This window comes from Haliotis cracherodii, unplaced genomic scaffold, assembly GCF_022045235.1.
Source record: "Haliotis cracherodii isolate W230 unplaced genomic scaffold, xgHalCrac1.p SCAF_19, whole genome shotgun sequence".
In the NCBI taxonomy this organism is placed as follows: Eukaryota; Metazoa; Mollusca; class Gastropoda; order Lepetellida; family Haliotidae; genus Haliotis; species Haliotis cracherodii.
This window is the reverse complement of record NW_027266274.1, coordinates 2,847,006-2,868,115: the sequence shown is the minus strand read 5'-3', so window position 1 is coordinate 2,868,115 and position 21,110 is coordinate 2,847,006. Positions and strand designations below refer to the sequence as shown.

The 21,110-nt window shown below is 42.8% G+C and overlaps 1 protein-coding gene across 1 annotated transcript in view; it reads right to left on the bottom strand.

Moving 5' to 3' along the window:
- LOC139467005 (glutamine amidotransferase-like class 1 domain-containing protein 1) overlaps positions 1-21,096 on the bottom strand; it is a 29,668-nt gene extending 8,572 nt beyond the window's left edge. Inside the window, exons 1-3 of the mRNA XM_071248712.1 lie at positions 21,011-21,096; positions 10,678-10,754; positions 133-238 (exon numbers count right to left, since the gene is read on the bottom strand). Coding sequence (XP_071104813.1) covers positions 133-238; positions 10,678-10,754; positions 21,011-21,065 — 238 coding nt within the window. The 5' untranslated portion in view covers positions 21,066-21,096. The remainder of the gene's footprint in view (positions 1-132; positions 239-10,677; positions 10,755-21,010) is intronic.
- Between the last annotated feature and the right edge of the window lie 14 nt (positions 21,097-21,110).

Here is a 21,110-nt window from a genome sequence, read left to right as displayed (position 1 = left end):
TAAAATTGAAGAAGAGTTGCTTCCCTTTGACCATACCTCAATTTAAACACGTGTCAATATTGATATTTTATGTATGCTTCCTTGAATATGACATTAAAATTCTCAATAATTTTGAACCAGACTATATCTTACCATCAATAGATTCAAGAGAAATAGGCATGGAGTTAGCTTTTGATCTGAATTCATTAAACCAGCGTCTGTTGGAATCATCTTGATGTACATATTCAATCTGACGACCCTGAAACATGAAGACATATATCTCTTATAGACCCATTGACAGGAATGTGTATGTGGTTGAATGTGTTGCTGTTGACAGGGATGTGTATGTGGTTGAATGTGATCCTGTTGACAGGGATGTGTATGTGGTTGAATGTGCTGCTGTTGACAGGGATGTGTATGTGGTTGAATGTGATCCTGTTGACAGGGATGTGTATGTGGTTGAATGTGATCCTGTTGACAAGGATGTGTATGTCGTTGAATGTGCTGCTGTTGACAAGGATGTGTATGTGGTTGTATGTGATCCTGTTGACAGGGATGTGTCTGTGGTTGAATTTGAATCCTGTTGACAGGGATGTGTATGTGGTTGAATGTGCTGCTGTTGACAGGGATGTGTATGTGGTTGAATATGCTGCTGTTGACAAGGATGTGTCTGTGGTTGAATGTGATCCTGTTGACAGGGATGTGTCTGTGGTTGAATGTGATCCTGTTGTCAGGGATGTGTATGTGGTTGAATTTGCTGCTGTTGACAGGAATGTGTGTATGGTTGAATGTGCTGCTGTTGACAGGGATGTGTGTATGGTTGAATGTGCTGCTGTTGACAGGGATGTGTCTGTGGTTGAATGTGCTGCTGTTGACAGGGATGTGTGTTATGGTTGAATGTGCTGCTGTTGACAGGGATGTGTCTGTGGTTGAATGTGCTGCTGTTGACAGGAATGTGTGTGTAAAGGCGGGATATTTTGCCCAAGTTCCTTACAACAGTTACCAAAATATCCGGCCAATTTACTAATTTTAGAATAGGGTTTGGGGTTCACGGCACTGGTCTCAGGGGTCCCATAGCAACAGCTCTTAGCCAATAGCCTGGGACTATGGGGTCACATGACAGGGGCCAGTGCCCCCGTGTGACCTCAAAACTTTTTAACCGCCTCTTTCTGCCTGCACTGCCTGGACACCCAACATCGCCAGCTAGCCCTGTTCATTTTGTTTTAGGTAAGAGCACCAGTTTCTCTGTACGGCATCTATAGGTCTATTGTAGGCAATTATTGTATGGTCCAGTGCATAGTTATAACATTTACAGGATTAGGAATCATGTGCTGCATTTATTTTCATAAAGTCAAGCAAAATTCAAAACAAGTGTTTGGCCATTGTCCAAGTCATTCTTGCTGTGCCAAACTGGCAAACGTCGCTCATCTGTGACTGTCCAAAGGTGCACTCAATGGCAATAATGAATGACATTTATTTTTTGCACTATTTTCTCGTTTGAAAATAGCTGTAGTAAAATACCTTTTGTGTTTGGAAGTAATTTTGCTAATTGGATCGGCCAGTCAAAATTGAAACTAGCTCTTTGCTAAATTCAAAGTTCCATTTATTCCAAATTCTTTCCTCTGATAAATGCACTTGTTGCTGACAACAACAGAACTCTGTTGCAAGTTTATTTTAAAGTAACAAGTGGCTGACCCCTCACTGACAGCTCTTGACCTGTGCGCTGGGCAGCACACATTATCTTCGGCTATCCTCGGCATTCTCTGGCTCTCTTCCGGTGGCATCACAAAATGGCCGCACCGGATGTAAACAAGGCATGGCTCCGTCGTCTGCTTCATGTTTACCTTAACACAGTTTGGCCTACCATACATTAATGTCATCCTATCCTAATGTCTGCAAAGTAATGGTAACACATACCAGTTCACATATATGGCATAAGTATCAGGCAATTTAAGATTAGTGTACATTCCTGCAGATGATAATTTTCTTGTCCTCTTGGCGTCTGGCGTTACGCAATCCCATATGATGACAGCTGGCTTAGCAGTAACCAACTTCTAAATATGGAAATACCCTGTTTATTAAATACCAATCCTGTCCTATTAAATATGTAATATTTCTACATTGTCGGATTGGTGTTATAAAGTATATTTCACGGCGTTTTCCCACTTGATGTGATAGTGAAGTCACCTTGTATTCAATAATAATATAATGTATTATATTATATGGCCAACAATTTGCCTGCAATCTGAGAAATATGTATTATGTAATATCTATTTACTACATTCATTTTTAATACATTTGCTTAAATTCGGCATTCATTCTGGGTAGCCTCACGTGGCTTACCTACTGGGTGTATTGTCATACTGTTGGAGCTAGCCCCATATGGACTGGTATGATCATCCAACAGGCAGTCATACCCCACTCCTCTTAGCCACAATTCTAGTACAGGCCAGGTGTCCTTTCGTGGTTATTAGGCTTACGTGTTTAAACCGGTTATTTATACATGCATATCATATTCCAAATGCGCTGGGATAAATATTCCCTCACTTTGGGTTTAAATGTATGTTTTCAAAATCTCTATTGGCCGCTGTTAAAGTGACTTCACCTCACGTCAGGTGGGATCTTATATGTATCCTATATGGTAGAAAGGATGTGATGATTATATTGGGGGATTATTGGTTAATGTCATTTCCGTAAACAATCATTGTCGTTGTGTATTCATTTATGCACATATGCCTTTTTGTATCAATAATGCGTTTGCATAGTCCTTAACATTGTCATTTTCTCTTATAAGTATTATCATCACATCCTGAATATCAGTTGGATTATTGTTGATTCTTTTAAATATATTTCAACCGCCTCCTCTTTCTGCCTGCACTGCCTGGACACCAACATCGTCAGCTAGCCCTGTTCATTGTGTTTTAGGTGTTTTCCAGTCTGTGCGGCCAGGACTTGCACCCTGTAACTTTCTTACTTCATAATACACTATTAGTACTGTCTTTTTGTGTTGTGTCATCTTTGACTGGAGTATTTCGCGCAGTAAGCACACTTGCCCATCCCTTTTCCGTGAGATGAAATCGTTACACAACTGTGGTGATTTCACAGGTCTTACATGTGTATGGTTGAATGTGCTGCTGTTGACAGGGATGAGTATGTGGTTGAATGTGCTGCTGTTGACAGGGATGTGTGTATGGTTGAATGTGCTGCTGTTGACAGGAATGTGTATGTGGGTGTATGTGGTTGAATGTGATCCTGTTGACAGGAATGTGTATGTGGTTGAATGTGATCCTGTTGACAGGAATGTGTATGTGGTTGAATGTGCTCCTGTTGACAGGGATAGGTCTGTAGTTGAATGTGCTCCTGTTGACAGGGATGTGTGAATGGTTGAATGTGCTGCTGTTGACAGGGATGTGTCTGTGGTTGAATGTGATCCTGTTGACAGGAATGTGTATGTGGTTGAATTTCCTGCTGTTGACAGGGATGTGTGTGTGGTTGAATGCGCTGCTGTTGAGAGGGATGTGTGTGTGGTTGAATATGATCCTGTTGACAGGAATGTGTGTGTGGTTGAATGTGCTGCTGTTGACAGGGATGTGTGTGTGGTTGAATGTGATCCTGTTGACAGGGTTGTGTGTGTGGTTGAATGTGCTGCTGTGGACAGTGATTTGTGTGTGTATGAATGTGATCCTGTTGACAGGGATGTGTGTGTGGCTGAATGTGCTGCTGTTGCCAGGGGTGTGTGTATGGTTGAATGTGATCCTGTTGACAGGGATGTGTCTGTTGTTGAATGGTTGTCAAGAACAGGTCACTATGATGCAGATAGTGGTTGAATGTCATCCTCTTAACCGTTGACTGTTAATGGTTGTCATGAACAGGTCACTGTGATGCAGATAATGGCTGTCATGAACAGGTCACTGTGCATCAGATAATGGTTGTCATGAAAAGGTCACTATGATGCAGATAGTAGTTGTCATGAACAGGTCACTGTGATGCAGATAATGGTTGTCATGAACAGGACACTGTGATGCAGATAATGGTTGTCATGAACAGGTCACTGTGGTGCACATAGTGGTTGTCATGAACAGGTCACTGTGATGCAGATAGTGGTTGTCATGAACAGAGCACTGTGATGCAGATAATGGTTGTCATGAACAGGTCACTGTGATGCAGATAGTGGTTGTCATGAACAGAGCACTGTGATGCAGATAGTGGTTGTCATGAACAGAGCACTGTGATGCAGATAGTGAATGTCATGAACAGAGCACTGTGATGCAGATAGTGGTTGTCATGAAAAGGTCACTGTGATGCAGATAGTGGTTGTCATGAAAAGGTCACTGTGATGCAGATAATGGTTGTCATGAAAAGGTCACTGTGATGCAGATAGTGGTTGTCATGAACAGAGCACTGTGATGCAGATAGCGGTTGTCATGAAAAGGTCACTATGATGCAGATAGTGGTTGTCATGAAAAAGGTCACTGTGATGCAGATAGTGGTTGTCATGAACAGGTCACTGTGCGTCAGATAATGGTTGTCATGAAAAGGTCACTGTGATGCAGATAGTGGTTGTCATGAACAGAGCACTGTGATGCAGATAGTGGTTGTCATGAACAGGTCACTGTGATGCAGATAAAGGTTGTCATGAACAGAGCATTGTGCGTCAGATAATGGTTGTCATGAAAAGGTCACTGTGATGCAGATAATGGTTGTCATGAACAGGTCACTGTGATGCAGATAAAGGTTGTCATGAACAGATCATTGTGCGTCAGATAATGGTTGTCATGAAAAGGTCACTGTGATGCAGATAATGGTTGTCATGAACAGAGCACTGTGATGCAGATAGTGGTTGTCATGAAAAGGTCACTGTGATGCAGATAGTGGTTGTCATGAACAGGTCACTGTGATGCAGATAGTGGTTGTCATGAATAGAGCACTGTGATGCAGATAGTGGTTGTCATGAACAGAGCATTGGGGTGCAGATAGTGGTTGTCATGAAAAGGTCACTGTGATGCAGATAGTGGTTGTCATGAACAGGTCACTGTGCGTCAGACAATGGTTGTCATGAAAAGGTCACTGTGATGCAGATAGTGGTTGTCATGAACAGAGCACTGTGATGCAGATAGTGGTTGTCATGAAAAGGTCACTGTGATGCAGATAGTGGTTGTCATGAACAGAGCACTGTGATGCAGATAGTGGTTGTCATGAACAGGTCACTGTGATGCAGATAGTGGTTGTCATGAAAAGGTCACTGTGATGCAGATAATGGTTGTCATGAACAGGACACTGTGATGCAGATAATGGTTGTCATGAACAGGTCACTGTGGTGCACATAGTGGTTGTCATGAACAGGTCAGTGTGATGCAGATAATGGTTGTCATGAACAGGTCACTGTGATGCAGATAGTGGCTGTCATGAACAGAGCACTGTGATGCAGATAATGGTTGTCATGAACAGGTCACTGTGATGCAGATAGTGGTTGTCATGAACAGAGCACTGTGATGCAGATAGTGGTTGTCATGAACAGAGCACTGTGATGCAGATAGTGAATGTCATGAACAGAGCACTGTGATGCAGATAGTGGTTGTCATGAAAAGGTCACTGTGATGCAGATAGTGGTTGTCATGAAAAGGTCACTGTGATGCAGATAATGGTTGTCATGAAAAGGTCACTGTGATGCAGATAGTGGTTGTCATGAACAGAGCACTGTGATGCAGATAGTGGTTGTCATGAAAATGTCACTGTGATGCAGATAGTGGTTGTCATGAACAGAGCACTGTGATGCAGATAGTGGTTGTCATGAACAGAGCACTGTGATGCAGATAGTGGTTGTCATGAAAAGGTCACTGTGATGCAGATAGTGGTTGTCATGAACAGAGCACTGTGATGCAGATAGTGGTTGTCATGAACAGGTCACTTTGATGCAGATAGTGGTTGTCATGAAAAGGTCACTATGATGCAGATAGTGGTTGTCATGAAAAGGTCACTGTGATGCAGATAGTGGTTGTCATGAACAGGTCACTGTGCGTCAGATAATGGTTGTCATGAAAAGGTCACTGTGATGCAGATAGTGGTTGTCATGAACAGAGCACTGTGATGCAGATAGTGGTTGTCATGAACAGGTCACTGTGATGCAGATAGTGGTTGTCATGAACAGAGCATTGTGCGTCAGATAATGGTTGTCATGAAAAGGTCACTGTGATGCAGATAATGGTTGTCATGAACAGAGCACTGTGATGCAGATAGTGGTTGTCATGAAAAGGTCACTGTGATGCAGATAGTGGTTGTCATGAACAGGACACTGTGGTGCAGATAGTGGTTGTCATGAACAGAGCACTGTGATGCAGATAGTGGTTGTCATGAACAGAGCATTGGGGTGCAGATAGTGGTTGTCATGAAAAGGTCACTGTGATGCAGATAGTGGTTGTCATGAACAGGTCACTGTGCGTCAGACAATGGTTGTCATGAAAAGGTCACTGTGATGCAGATAGTGGTTGTCATGAACAGAGCACTGTGATGCAGATAGTGGTTGTCATGAAAAGGTCACTGTGATGCAGATAGTGGTTGTCATGAACAGAGCACTGTGATGCAGATAGTGGTTGTCATGAACAGGTAAGTGTGATGCAGATAGTGGTTGTCATGAAAAGGTCACTGTGATGCAGATAGTGGTTGTCATGAAAAGGTCACTGTGATGCAGATAGTGGTTGTCATGAACAGGTCACTGTGATGCAGATAGTGGTTGTCATGAAAAGGTCACTGTGATGCAGATAGTGGTTGTCATGAAAAGGTCACTGTGATGCAGATAGTGGTTGTCATGAAAAGGTCACTGTGATGCAGATAGTGGTTGTCATGAACATGTCACTGTGCGTCAGATAATGGTTGTCATGAAAAGGTCACTGTGATGCAGATAGTGGTTGTCATAAACACAGCACTGTGATGCAGATAGTGGTTGTCATGAAAAGGTTGCTGTGATGCAGATAGTGGTTGTCATGAACAGAGCACTGTGATGCAGATAGTGGTTGTCATGAACAGAGCACTGTGATGCAGATGGTCGTTGTCATGAACAGAGCACTGTGATGCAGACAGTGGTTGTCATGAAAAGGTCACTGTGATGCAGATAGTGGTTGTCATGAAAAGGTCACTGTGATGCAGATAGTGGTTGTCATGAACAGAGCACTGTGATGCAGATAGTGGTTGTCATGAAAAGGGCGCTATGATGCAGATAGTGGTTGTAATGAACAGGTCACTGTGATGCAGATAGTGGTTGTCATGAAAAGGTCACTGTGATGCAGATAGTGGTTGTCATGAACAGGTCACTGTGATGCAAGTCAGGAACATGAATATATTGATTTCATGAGATGAAAATTAGGAAGGAAATGAAATCAATCCTATCTTTACAGAAATCTGTGGATGTCCATTGTAATCTTGATGCGTGACATCCCAGCACTGTATTGTAACCTTGATGCAAGATATCAAAGCACTGCATTGTAACCTTGATGCATGACATCACAGCACTCCATTGTTGCCTTTATGCATGACATCACAGCACTGTATTGTAACCTTGATGCATGACATCACAGCACTGCATTGTTACCTTGATGCATGACATCACAGCACTGCATTGTTACCTTGATGCATGACATCACGGCACTGCATTGTTACCTTGATGCATGACATCACAGCACGGCATTGTTACCTTGATGCATGACATCACGGCACTGCATTGTAACCTTGTTATGTGACATCATAGCACTCCATTGTAATATTGATGCATGACATCACAGCACTGTATTGTAACCTTGTTACTTGTCATCACAGCACTGCATTGTAACCTTGTTATGTTACATCACAGCACTGTATTGTAACCTTGTTATGTTACATCACAGCACTGCATTGTAACCATGTTATGTGACATCACGGCACTGCATTGTAACCTTGATGCATGAGGTCACAGCACTGCATTGTAACCTTGATGCATGACATCACAGCACTGTATTGTAACCATGTTACGTGACATCACAGCACTGTATTGTAACCTTGTTACATGATATCACAGCACTGCATTGTAACCTTGATGCATGATATCACAGCACTGCATTGTAACCATGTTACGTGACATCACAGCACTGTATTTTAACCTTGTTACATGATATCACAGCACTGTATTGTAACCTTGATGCATGACATCACAGCACTGCATTGAAACCTTGATGCATGATATCACAGCACTGCATTGTAACCATGTTACGTGACATCACAGCACTGTATTTTAACCTTGTTACATGATATCATAGCACTGTATTGTAACCTTGATGCATGACATCACAGCACTGCATTGTAACCATGTTATGTGACATCACAGCACTGTATTGTAACCTTGATGGATGACATCACAGCACTGTATTGTAACCTTGATGGATGATATCACAGCACTGTATTGTAACCTTGATGCATGACATCACACCACTGCATTGTAATCTTGTTATGTTACATCACAGCACTGTATTGTAACCATGTTATGTGACATCACGGCACTGCATTGTAACCTTGATGCATGAGATCACAGCACTGCATTGTAACCTTGATGCATGATATCACAGCACTGCATTGTAACCATGTTACGTGATATCACAGCACTGCATTGTAACCTTGTTATGTGACATCACAGCACTGTATTGTAACCTTGATGCATGACATCACAGCACTGTATTGTAACCTTGATGCATGACATCACAGCACTGTATTGTAACCTTGATGCATGATATCACAGCACTGTATTGTAACCTTGTTATGTGACATCACAGCACTGTATTGTAACCTTGTTATGTGACATCACAGCACTGCATTGTAACCTTGTTACATGACATCACTGCACTGCATTGTAACCTTGTTATGTGACATCACAGCACTGCATTGTAACCTTGTTATGTGACATCACAGCACTGCATTGTAACCTTGATGCATGATATCACAGCACTGCATTGTAACCATGTTATGTGACATCACAGCACTGCATTGTAACCTTGTTATGTGACATCACAGCACTGCATTGTAACCTTGTTATGTGACATCACAGCACTGCATTGTAACCTTGATGCATGACATCACGGCACTGTATTGTAACCTTGATGCATGATATCACAGCACTGCATTGTAACCTTGTTATGTTACATCACAGCACTGCATTGTAACCTTGATGCATGACATCACAGCACTGCATTGTAACCTTGATGCATGACATCACAGCACTGCATTGTAACCATGTTATGTGACATCACAGCACTGCATTGTAACCTTGTTATGTTACATCACAGCACTGCATTGTAACCTTGTTATGTGACATCACAGCACTGTATTGTAACCATGTTATGTGACATCACAGCACTGCATTGTTACCTTGATGCATGAGATCACAGCACTGTATTGTAACCATGTTATGTGACATCACGGCACTGCATTGTTACCTTGATGCATGAGATCACAGCACTGCATTGTAACCTTGTTACATGATATCACGGCACTGCATTGTAACCTTGTTACATGATATCACAGCACTGCATTGTAACCTTGATGCATGATATCACAGCACTGTATTGTAACCATGTTATGTGACATCACGGCACTGCATTGTTACCTTGATGCATGAGATCACAGCACTGCATTGTAACCATGTTACGTGACATCCCAGCACTGTATTGTAACCTTGTTACATAATATCACAGCACTGCATTGTAACCTTGATGCATGATATCACAGCACTGTATTGTAACCTTGTTATGTGACATCACAGCACTGCATTGTAACCTTGTTATGTTACATCACAGCACTGCATTGTAACCTTGTTACATGATATCACAGCACTGCATTGTAACCTTGATGCATGATATCACAGCACTGTATTGTAACCTTGTTATGTGACATCACAGCACTGCATTGTAACCTTGTTATGTTACATCACAGCACTGCATTGTAACCTTGTTACATGATATCACAGCACTGTATTGTAACCATGTTATGTGACATCACAGCACTGCATTGTAACCTTGTTATGTTACATCACAGCACTGCATTGTAACCTTGTTATGTGACATCACAGCACTGTATTGTAACCTTGATGCATGACATCACAGCACTGCATTGTAACCTTGATGCATGATATCACAGCACTGTATTGTAACCATGTTATGTGACATCACGGCACTGCATTGTAACCTTGATGCATGACATCACGGCACTGCATTGTAACCTTGATGCATGAGATCACAGCACTGCATTGTAAGCTTGATGCATTTCATCACAGCACTGCATTGTAACCTTGATGCATGACATTATCAGTACAATGTTGCTGCATATAACAAATTGAGGGAAATATGAAAATGTGGACATTTCTTTCTGTTTGCTAAAAATCACACTAACATAAATTATGATGGGTTTTCTATCAATAAAAACTGTATGTTGAATAACCACAGATACTATTTGTTGTCCTTGAGGGCAAAACAGTTAACAAGATGAATGAGTTCCCTATATGACTCTTCAGTAAGGAGTGAATTTAAAGTGGTAGTTAATAAGAACACCTTATGCAAAAGAATCAATAATGAAAAGTAAATCATTTAGATCATGATAATACCTAATTATCAATATATCAAATTTTAAAGAATCTACTCTTAATGCAGACCAGTGTACAACCTTAGCTCAAGACAGACTTACATTAGGAGAAGCCAACTGTATGGTGAAGGTAGGAATAGCCAAATTGTATGCTTGGACAAATGACTGTGCAGACACACCTGAAACAAAGGAGAGAATGCAGATCTTTACATGGAATCATTTGGTAAAATTGTGCAAATCATCACAAATATTCCATGGACATCCACAGATTTCTGAAACCATAGGATTGATTTCATTTTCTTCTTCATTTTCATCTCATGAAATCAATATACTCATGTCAGTGTACTCAGGCCTGACGTGCATCACAGTGACGTGCTCACGACAACCATTATCTGCATCACAGTGACCTGCTCATGACAACAACTATCTGCCTCACACTGACCTGTTCATGACAACCATTATCTGCAGCACATTGACCTGCTCATGACAACCATTATCTGCAGCACATTGACCTGCTCATGACAACCATTATCTGCATCGCAGTGTCCTGTTCATGACAACCATTATCTGCCACACAGTGACATGTTCATGACAACCATTATCTGCATCGCAGTGTCCTGTTCATGACAACCATTATCTGCATCGCAGTGTCCTGTTCATGACAACCATTATCTGCATCGCAGTGTCCTGTTCATGACAACCATTATCTGCATCGCAGTGTCCTGTTCATGACAACCATTATCTACATCATAGTGACATGTTCATCACAACCATTATCTGCAGCACATTGACCTGTTCATGACAACCATTATCTGCAGCACACTGACCTGCTCATGACAACCATTATCTGCAGCACATTGACCTGCTCATGACAACCATTATCTGCATCGCAGTGTCCTGTTCATGACAACCATTATCTGCCGCACAGTGACATGTTCATGATAACCATTATCTGCATCGCGGTGTCCTGTTCATGACAACCATTATCTGCAGCACATTGACCTGCTCATGACAACCATTATCTGCAGCACATTGACCTGCTCATGACAACCATTATCTGCATCGCAGTGTCCTGTTCATGACAACCATTATCTGCCGCACAGTGACATGTTCATGACAACCATTATCTGCATCGCAGTGTCCTGTTCATGACAACCATTATCTGCCGCACAGTGACATGTTCATGATAACCATTATCTGCATCGCAGTGTCCTGTACATGACAACCATTATCTGCATCGCAGTGTCCTGTTCATGACAACCATTATCTGCATCGCAGTGTCCTGTTCATGACAAGCATTATCTGCCGCACAGTGACATGTTCATGACAAGCATTATCTGCATCAGTGACATGTTCATGACAACCACTATCTGCATCAGTGACCTGTTCATGACAAGCATTATCTGAAGTAATATGATATTCAAAAGGCAAATTACCAAGTAGCTAACCCCCTCAACACTGCCCTTCCCCCCCCCCCCCCCCCATCAACACTGATCCCCCTTAAAAGTACCCCACTCAACACTGACCCCCCTCTACACTAATCCCTGCAGCACAACACACACACACACACACCCCTCAAAACTACCCCCTTAAACCTGACCCCCCTCAACACTGACCTTCTAAATACTGACTCCCCTCCACATTGACCCCCTGAACGCTGGCCCCTTGAACACTGAGCCCCTGAATGCTGGCCCTCTCAACACTGGCCCTCTCAACGCTGGCTCTCTCAACACTGGCCCTCTCAACACTGGCTCTCTCAAAATTGACCACCTGAACACTGGCCCTCTCAACACTGGCCCTCTCAACGCTGGCCCTCTCAACACTTGCCCTCTCAACACTGGCCCTCTCAACGCTGGCCCTCTCAACGCTGGCCCTCTCAACACTCGCCCTCTCAACGCTGGCTCTCTCAACGCTGTCCCTCTCAAAGCTGACCCTCTCAACGCTGACCCTCTCAACGCTGGCTCTCTCAACACTGGCCCTCTCAACCCTGGCGCTCTCAACGCTGACCCTCTCAACGCTGACCCTCTCAATGCTGGCCCTCTCAACACTGGCCCTCTCAACGCTGGCACTCTCAACACTGGCCCTCTCAACGCTGGCTCTCTCAACGCTGGCTCTCTCAACACTGGCTCTCTCAACGCTGGCCCTTTCAACGCTGGCCCTCTCAACACTGGCCCTCTCAACACTGACCTCCTGAACACTGGCCCTCTCAACATTGGCCCTCTCAACACTGACCCCCTCAACACTGAGCCTGTTAAGACTGGGCCCGGCAACAAGGCTTCAGTCCCAAACACAACCAGCTCTATTCCGAGCAGACTCCAGGAAAGGGACACTAGCAACAGCAATTCCCAGCTGATGCCTACCTGTACTATAATGGGTTAGACATATCATTGCAGTAGATCAACTGGCTAGCAGATTATTGATATACCATCGCCTACTACTGGATTACACGTCCATCCTTTAACAGAAGAATATGGTCTGTGCTAACATCCTCCTGGCCTGATGATGGCATACTGATGCATATGAGATGCATTGAACATAGCACGAAGGATGCATGTGCATGCTATCTGTCTGCCCATCACCACCACACTGCCGCCTGCCTACCCGATTCTACGAGGGCCATTCAATATATTACCAGCCTAAGCTATTTATCAGATCTTAACGGTTGCATGCTTGTCATGTGCTGTGCACCAATGTATGTCATGTGCATAGACAAAGTTTCACTTGGGAAATTGTATTTGAAGTCACACACGTGATCTATAAAGATAGCAAGGGTAGATTCTGTCAAATTTTTGTCAAAGGTTGAATACAGGGCTGTTATTAGGTACCTCTACCTAAGTAAAGGCTAACTGGGAAAGGAGATACATGATGAATTGTCAGATGTTTATGGTGACAGTGCACCTTCGTATGCACAGGTCAAATTCTTGGTTGCAGAATTTAAGAGGGGTCGGGTGAACCTGGAAGATGAGCCACGCCCTGGCAAGCCTGTAGAGGTGACCAATGACCAAACCAGTGAAGCTGTGAGACAACTGGTTGTCAAAGACAGGCGAATGAAGGTGTCAGAAATGGTCAAGGCCTTGGACATTTCAGAGGGAAGTGTCCATACCATTTTTACATGATTGTCTCGGTATGAGGAAGCTGTCTGCCCGATGGGTCCCGAAATGCCTGAGTGATGATCAGAAGGCTGTACGCGTGTCAATGTGTCAGGCACTTTTGACGCAATGCAGTCGGGATGCAGACAACTTTCTGGAGAGAACTGTTACTGGTGATGAAACCTGGGTACACCACTATGACCCAGAAACCAAAGAACAGAGTAAGCAGTGGACTGGCTTTGCTTCACCCCGTCCCAAAAAGTTTAAGACTCAACCATCGGCTGGCAAAGTCATGGCAACCATCTTTTGGGATACCAAAGGGGTCTTGCTCATTGTCTACTTGCCACATGGCTTGACTATTACTGGAGAGTACTACTCCGATCTCCTCGACCGTTTGCGGACTGCTATTATTGCCAAACATCGTGGAAAGATCACAAAAGGTGTGCTGCTCCAACATGATAATGCCAGAGTGCACACCTGTCGACTTGCGGTTGCCGCAGTGAAGCGGAACGGGTTCAAAGTATTGCCTCATCCACCTTACTCACCAGACCTGGCACCAAGCGACTACTTTCTCTTCCCGAACTTGAAGAAAGAACTGCGTGGACGTCATTTCCAGGCCACTGATGAACTCATGACAGCAGTGGAGGGGTGGTTACAAGAACAACCCCATGGTTTCTATCTGTCACGGTTTCTATCTCAGAGTAAGAGTTTAAACAATAAACCACTCCCCGTGATTTCCACTTAAGCGTAATAACTGCTCCCTTAGCAGGGAATTCTGGGAACCTCGCTCGGGCTGCTTCCGCCATGAATGTAAACACTCAAGAAGAGTAAATACATGTACATCTTGACTATCCCTCTAATACCGGGTTGTCTTGTTCATTATATGATTGTATGTAGTATGGGGTTACCACATATATTGGCGACGAGGTCAATTTTGTGTGTTTGTCGTGTCGGCGAGTAGTAACAACGATCTTGGTCAGACCACATGCGTTCGCCCGGTATTCAAAACAACATGGCTACCTTCGGCAAAATAGATGAATATGATTCTCAGACTGATGACTGGAATGAATATGTCGAGAGACTTGGACATTATTTCGAAGCAAACGAAAATCACAGATGAGGGTAGGAAGCGTGCTATTCTATTGAGTGTGATTGGTGCGAAGTCATACAAGTTAATACGGAACTTGTCTATGCAACAGAAACCTGGCGATCATTCTTATGATGCGTTAGTACACCTGATGAAGTCACATTTACACCCAAAACCTACTATTATGATGGAAAGGAGAAGGTACAATATGCATGATAGACAGCCTAATGAAACTGTATCGGCATATGTGGCTGAGCTACGTCGTTTGGCATCGACATATGAAGACACTGATTTAGAGACTCAGTTAAGGGATCGTCTAGTGTGTGGTATCAACAATGAAGCAATGCAAAAAAGACTGTTAACTGAGAAAACATTGGACTTTGCTAAGGCTTACTGCTTGTGTTTAGGAATTGAAAAGGCTGCTAAGGAAGTGCATGATATTAAAGGGGGAGATCAGATGCCAAGGCCAGTGCACAAGATTAGAGAGGATAACAGGAGAAATAATGCAGGCAGGAAGTGTGATCACTGTGGGGGCTCAAATCATGTCAGTAGTCAGTGCTATTACAAAAACGCTGTGTGTAACAATTGTAATAAGGTTGGTCATATCCAGCGTGCTTGTCGCTCTCGCAGCGCCATGAATGATAGATCTTCAGGTCGTGGTCACAGCCATAGTCGTGGTCGCGACAGGTGCCGTGGTCATGGTCGTGGTACCCATTACAAGGACAACAGATCTTCCACTAATCATGCTAATCGTATTGACGATGTATCTCAGGAAGACGAGAACAATGAATATGGACTTTTTAAGGTAGAAACTCAACATGCTCAAAACGGATTGAGTGGTAAGCGACACAGAGTGGAGCCCTATCTCATTGAAGTGTTAGTTAATGGTAAAAAGCTAACCATGGAGATAGACACTGGCGCAGCAACTTTCGTGATCAGTTCAAGTACTTTCCATTCAGTGTGGAAGGAGGGTGATGACAGGCCCAAGTTAAGTGAGACCAATGCTATTCTTTGGTCCTACAACCGAGAGAGAATACTGATAATAGGCACTACAGACGTTCAAGTAAATTATGGAAATCAGTTGGCTACTCTCCCGCTGACAGTGGTGGAAGGTGATGGCGAGAACTTGCTTGGCAGAGATTGGCTTCAGGCCATCAGACTAGATTGGGGGAAAATTTTGAATGTGAGAAATGAAGGGTTACAAGACATTTTGAACTCTTATTCTGATGTGTTCCAAGATGATATAGGGGCATTCAATGATCAAAAGGTCACTATTGAGATCACCTCAAATGTGCCAAGATTTTATAAGCACAGGAATGTTGCTTATGCTCTTCGTCAGAAAGTTGACGATGAACTTGAACGCCTTGAAAAACAGGGTATTATCAAGCCAGTGCAGTATTCTGATTGGGCTGCTCCAATCGTACCAGTGGTTAAATCCAATGGGAACATACAAATTTGCGGAGACTACAAATTAACTGTCAACAAGGTCGCTCGTACTAATTTTTACCCCATTCCACGGATCGAAGATCTGTTCGCATCTTTGTCAGGTGGAAAGACTTTCACGAAACTGGATTTAAGTCAAGCCTCCCAACAGTTAACCCTTGACGAGGAGTCGCAAAAGCTCACGACTATAAACACTCATCATGGCCTCTATCAGTACCAGCGCTTACCCTTTGGCATTTCGGCAGCTCCAGCTGTATTCCAGCGAACTATGGAGTGCTTGCTCAAAGACACTCCCAATGTCTGTGTCTACTTGGATGATATTCTTGTCACCGGGGCCTCTGAACAGGAACATTTGGAAAACATGAAGGAAGTCCTATCCAGACTTAGCAAGGCTGGTCTCAGATTGAACGCACAGAAGTGCAAATTCATGGTCGGCTCAGTAGAGTATTTGGGTCACAAAATAGATGTGCAGGGTTTGCATCCCCTTGATGAAAAGGTGAAGGCTATAGTGTCGGCTCCAGCTCCACGCAGTGTTGCTGAACTTAAATCCTTCCTTGGACACGTGCAGTATTATCAGCGTTTCTTGCCTAATCTCACCACTACCTTGGCACCCTTGCATCGGCTTCTCAGGAAAGAAGTTACTTTGTCATGGGGAGCTCAACAGGAAAAAGCTTTCAAAATGGTGAAAGGACATTTGTCTTCTTGCGATCTCTTGACGCATTATGATTCCCATAAGAAACTTGTATTGGCATGTGATGCATCTCCCTATGGGGTAGGTGCCGTCCTCTCACATCAGTCTGATGATGGTGTAGAGATACCAATAGCATTCGCATCCAGGTCTCTGTCGCAAGCAGAAAAGAATTACTCTCAATTGGATCGTGAAGCTCTAGCAATTATCTTCGGAACTAAGAAGTTCCATCAGTATATCTATGGGCGTTCCTTTTATTCTGTTGTCAGATCACAAACCCCTCGAGAGCATCTTCAGTCGGGACAAGGGCATTTCACAGATGGCATCGAGCAGAATTTAACGTTGGGCATTAACCATCTCTGCATATAAATGAACAATTGAGTACAGAAAAGGTACTTCCCTTGCGAATGCCGACTGCAGTTGTCTTCCCTTACCATACACACCACCAAATCCACCTCTACCTGGGGACACAATCCTCTTACTGGAAGCAATGGATGCTTCTCCTGTGAAATCATGGCAAATTAAACAATGGACAGACAGAGATCCAACCCTTTCCAGAGTTAGAAATTTCCTTCTTTCTGGATGGCCAAGCATAAATCTAGAGGAGTCTTTCACTCCTTTTGTGAAAAGGAAACATGAATTGAGTGTCCTTGATGGCTGTGTTTTGTGGGGCAATCGTATTGTTGTGCCGCCACAAGGTCGAGAGATTGTTGTGAACATGTTGCATGAAGCTCATCCAGGTATCTCGCGCATGAAGTCTGTAGCGAGTGGATTCGTATGGTGGCCAAAGATGGATGATGAATTGGAACTCAAGGTGAAAACCTGTTCTGTGTCAACAGTCTCGTCCAGTACAAGCCGAGGCTTCGCTTCACTTTTGGGAATGGTCTGAACATCCATGGAGTCGTTTGCATTTAGACTATGCCAGACCTTTCCTGGGTAAAATGTTCCTTGTGTGTATTGACGCACATTCTAAATGGTTGGACGTGTTTCCAGTGAACAGTGCCACATCGACTGCTACAATTGATTGTCTCAGACATATGTTTGCAACTCATGGACTGCCAGACCAAGTGGTCACTGACAATGGCACTTGTTTTACAAGTGAGGAATTCTCTGTTTTTATGATACATATAATGGCATCACTCATACATGTGTGGCACCGTATCACCCTGCCTCTTATGGGTTAGCAGAACGAGCTGTACAAACCTTTAAATATGGCATTAAACGTATGACAGGGGGCACATTGGACACAAAACTTGCACAGTTTTTGTTCAGATACAGACTTACCCTGCAGACTACAATGGGGTTATCTCCAGCAGAATTACTTCTTCGAAGAAGACCGAAGTCTCATCTCAATCTTCTTCATCCAGATATGAATTGTAAAGTTAGGAACAAAAAAGAACAGCAAAAGTCAGTACATGATGCACATGCAAAGGACCGTCACTTGCAAGTTGGAGATCTTGTGTATGTGTTAAACTTTCGTCCTGGTGACAAATGATTGTCAGGAATCATAACAGAGAGAACCGGTCCAGTGTCGTTCCATGTTCATCTTGACAATGGTGGTGTTGTCAAGCGCCATATTGATCACCTGCGTTTGCACCATGTTCTGACGCATGAAAGCCAACATGATAAACAGTTCCATCAACACATGAACAATCAGTTCTACCAGAACTACCCAACAAGTTACCTATGTTGCCTGAACTTGGCAACATTCCAGTACTTCCGGGTACCCCTCAACTGCATGATGAAGTTACTTCTACAAGGCCCGAGCCACAGCAGGTCTTACCAGAGACACTATCTCCTACTCAGTCAGATTCTTGTGGTGCGCAAGAATTTCGTCGTTCTTCCAGAATCCGGAAGGCGCCAGATAGACTTAATCTAAAGATTGCTGCTGAGTTATGAACTGTAATGAGAATGTGATGTATTTCACACTATTTGTCACCTAAGTGAACCATCAGTGATTGATAGTTTTGGATCTTGTTATTGGTTCCCTTATTCAGACATAAGCAGATGCATATCCAGTTAAAGTGTTCCAGTTATTGTGTGACATGAGATAGGTGAAGAGACATTTTAATGACATCTTCTGGAGCAATTGTCATTTCTTTCAAAATGTGTAGATTCATTTTGGTTATTATGTTTAAAGTGCAACAAAACTATGGGGGAGGAGAGTCATAGAGTAACAGTTTAAACAATAAACCACTCCCCGTGATTTCCACTTAAGCGTAATAACTGCTCCCTTAGCAGGGAATTCTGGGAACCTCGCTCTGGCTGCTTCCGCCATGAACGTAAACACTCAAGAAGATTAAATACATGTACATCTTGACTATCCCTCTAATACCGGGTTGTCTTGTTCATTATATGATTGTATGTAGTATGGGGTTACCACAGTATCACAATGGGCTTGTAGCTCTCACACATCGCTGGACAAGGTGCATAGACCTCAATGGTGGTTATGTGGAAAAAGAAGAAGTGGGGAGCATTGGCAAATAGGTTAGGCTGGTTATATATTGAATGGCCCTCGTAACACACCTCGTCCAAACACTCAGCTCCTGATCATGACAATACTAAAGACATAATACTTGTCATGTGGCCTTGACTGTGACACAGAGGGAGGAAGGTCTCACCCTATCCCTATCTAGGGCCGGCTAGGTGCTCTGGGGCACCAACACCACAACAATTATGTACTGACCAGATACATAGTGCTTCTTGTAAATGTCGACCTGTATATAGTAACAGTGTACACATATGCTGCCTTATCATTACAGAAAACACCAAGGCAGTTAGAGCTGACCAAAAGCAGTGGGTTGTGGCAATATGTGGGCTGGCTGATGCCATATAGGTCATCAGGTTTATATTTGAATATGGTACTAAAAGAACCTTTTTGTGTGACAATACAATTAAAGATTATAACAACCAGAAACTGATATGCAAATCATATTGCTTTCTATGCATGTATGTTTTCACTGTCTTTGTGGTTGAGGCCACATTGCATCAATAATTACATTTTCCTTCAAATGTGTCACAATGTGCTGCCTGAAGAATGTTACTTTTAATATTTTTTCATATTAACTTTCAATGCATCATTGTACATTAACTGTCACTGTATGTGATTCACATGAAACATGACTGTTATCATTATGCTTTAAAAGACAATGTATATGGTGTACCTCATCAAGTAAAGAAACAAGGGAACACTGTAGGTACTTGGGGTCAATAAATTGATGAGGTGCAGGGTGTCTGGTTGTGAGATATATATATGTATTTTGGCCTGATCAATAACTAAAGAGGATGATAATCAATAAATCACTTGAGAAATGTTTTCTTGTTACAATATTTTGGTAGTGAAAAATAAAATTAAAATCAGTCACTTTTGGGACTGTTTTCCCGTTGTCTTTCCTGAGCGCATGAACCATAGACATAAAGAAAATAGAATACAAATCAATAAAATGTATCATCTTAACTGCTATATGGTTATAGACATATGCAGTTTAAGCTTATAAACATAATGTTGTCAGTCTAAATCCTAAATTACATTTAATAAAAGGGAATTTACATAAGCTTAATATTCCCCTTTTGCTCTCTTAAAACCCTTTCACTAGGTTGGAGAAAGTCTACTGTAAAGTCATGCTGGGGTAAATTTCATGCATGCTCTTCGTTTTACCATGAATACTGAGTACCAGTGGGAATACTTCAAAGTCGGGACCTCATGACAAGTTTGGTTGGGTAAGCTGAATTTTATTCATTTCTTTTAGGACTTATACAAGCCAAAAATGCTAACGCCTTTTAACGATTATTTCCATACGTAAAATTGGAATTTTGTATTGCTTTTATACTTTCTGTAAATATATGGTGGAACAACATTCCACTACATACACTAGATACAGTATGTGGCCTGTGTCCCGATATTATCATTTTAAGTACAAGTCATCTGACTAAAGTACATGGACATTGGGTAATGTGTTATATTTGCCACGCCCCTTTTCATTTTACTGGATCTGTGTCCGGCAGTCTACGCTGTCGTCGCACGGAGAGGAGTAATGCCAGACACCGGGGCATTTTCTGAAGACTTATTGGTCTGACTGAAAGGGGGCTTCAGTCTAAACATTACAACAAAATAAATATACGGCATACCTTCTACTGCCGAACTCACGATCATCAATAAGTTTGGCCGAGTGGGCGCTGACATGTTTGAGGGCTATGTGTTCAGTCCAAGGGGGATAACTCTACTGCG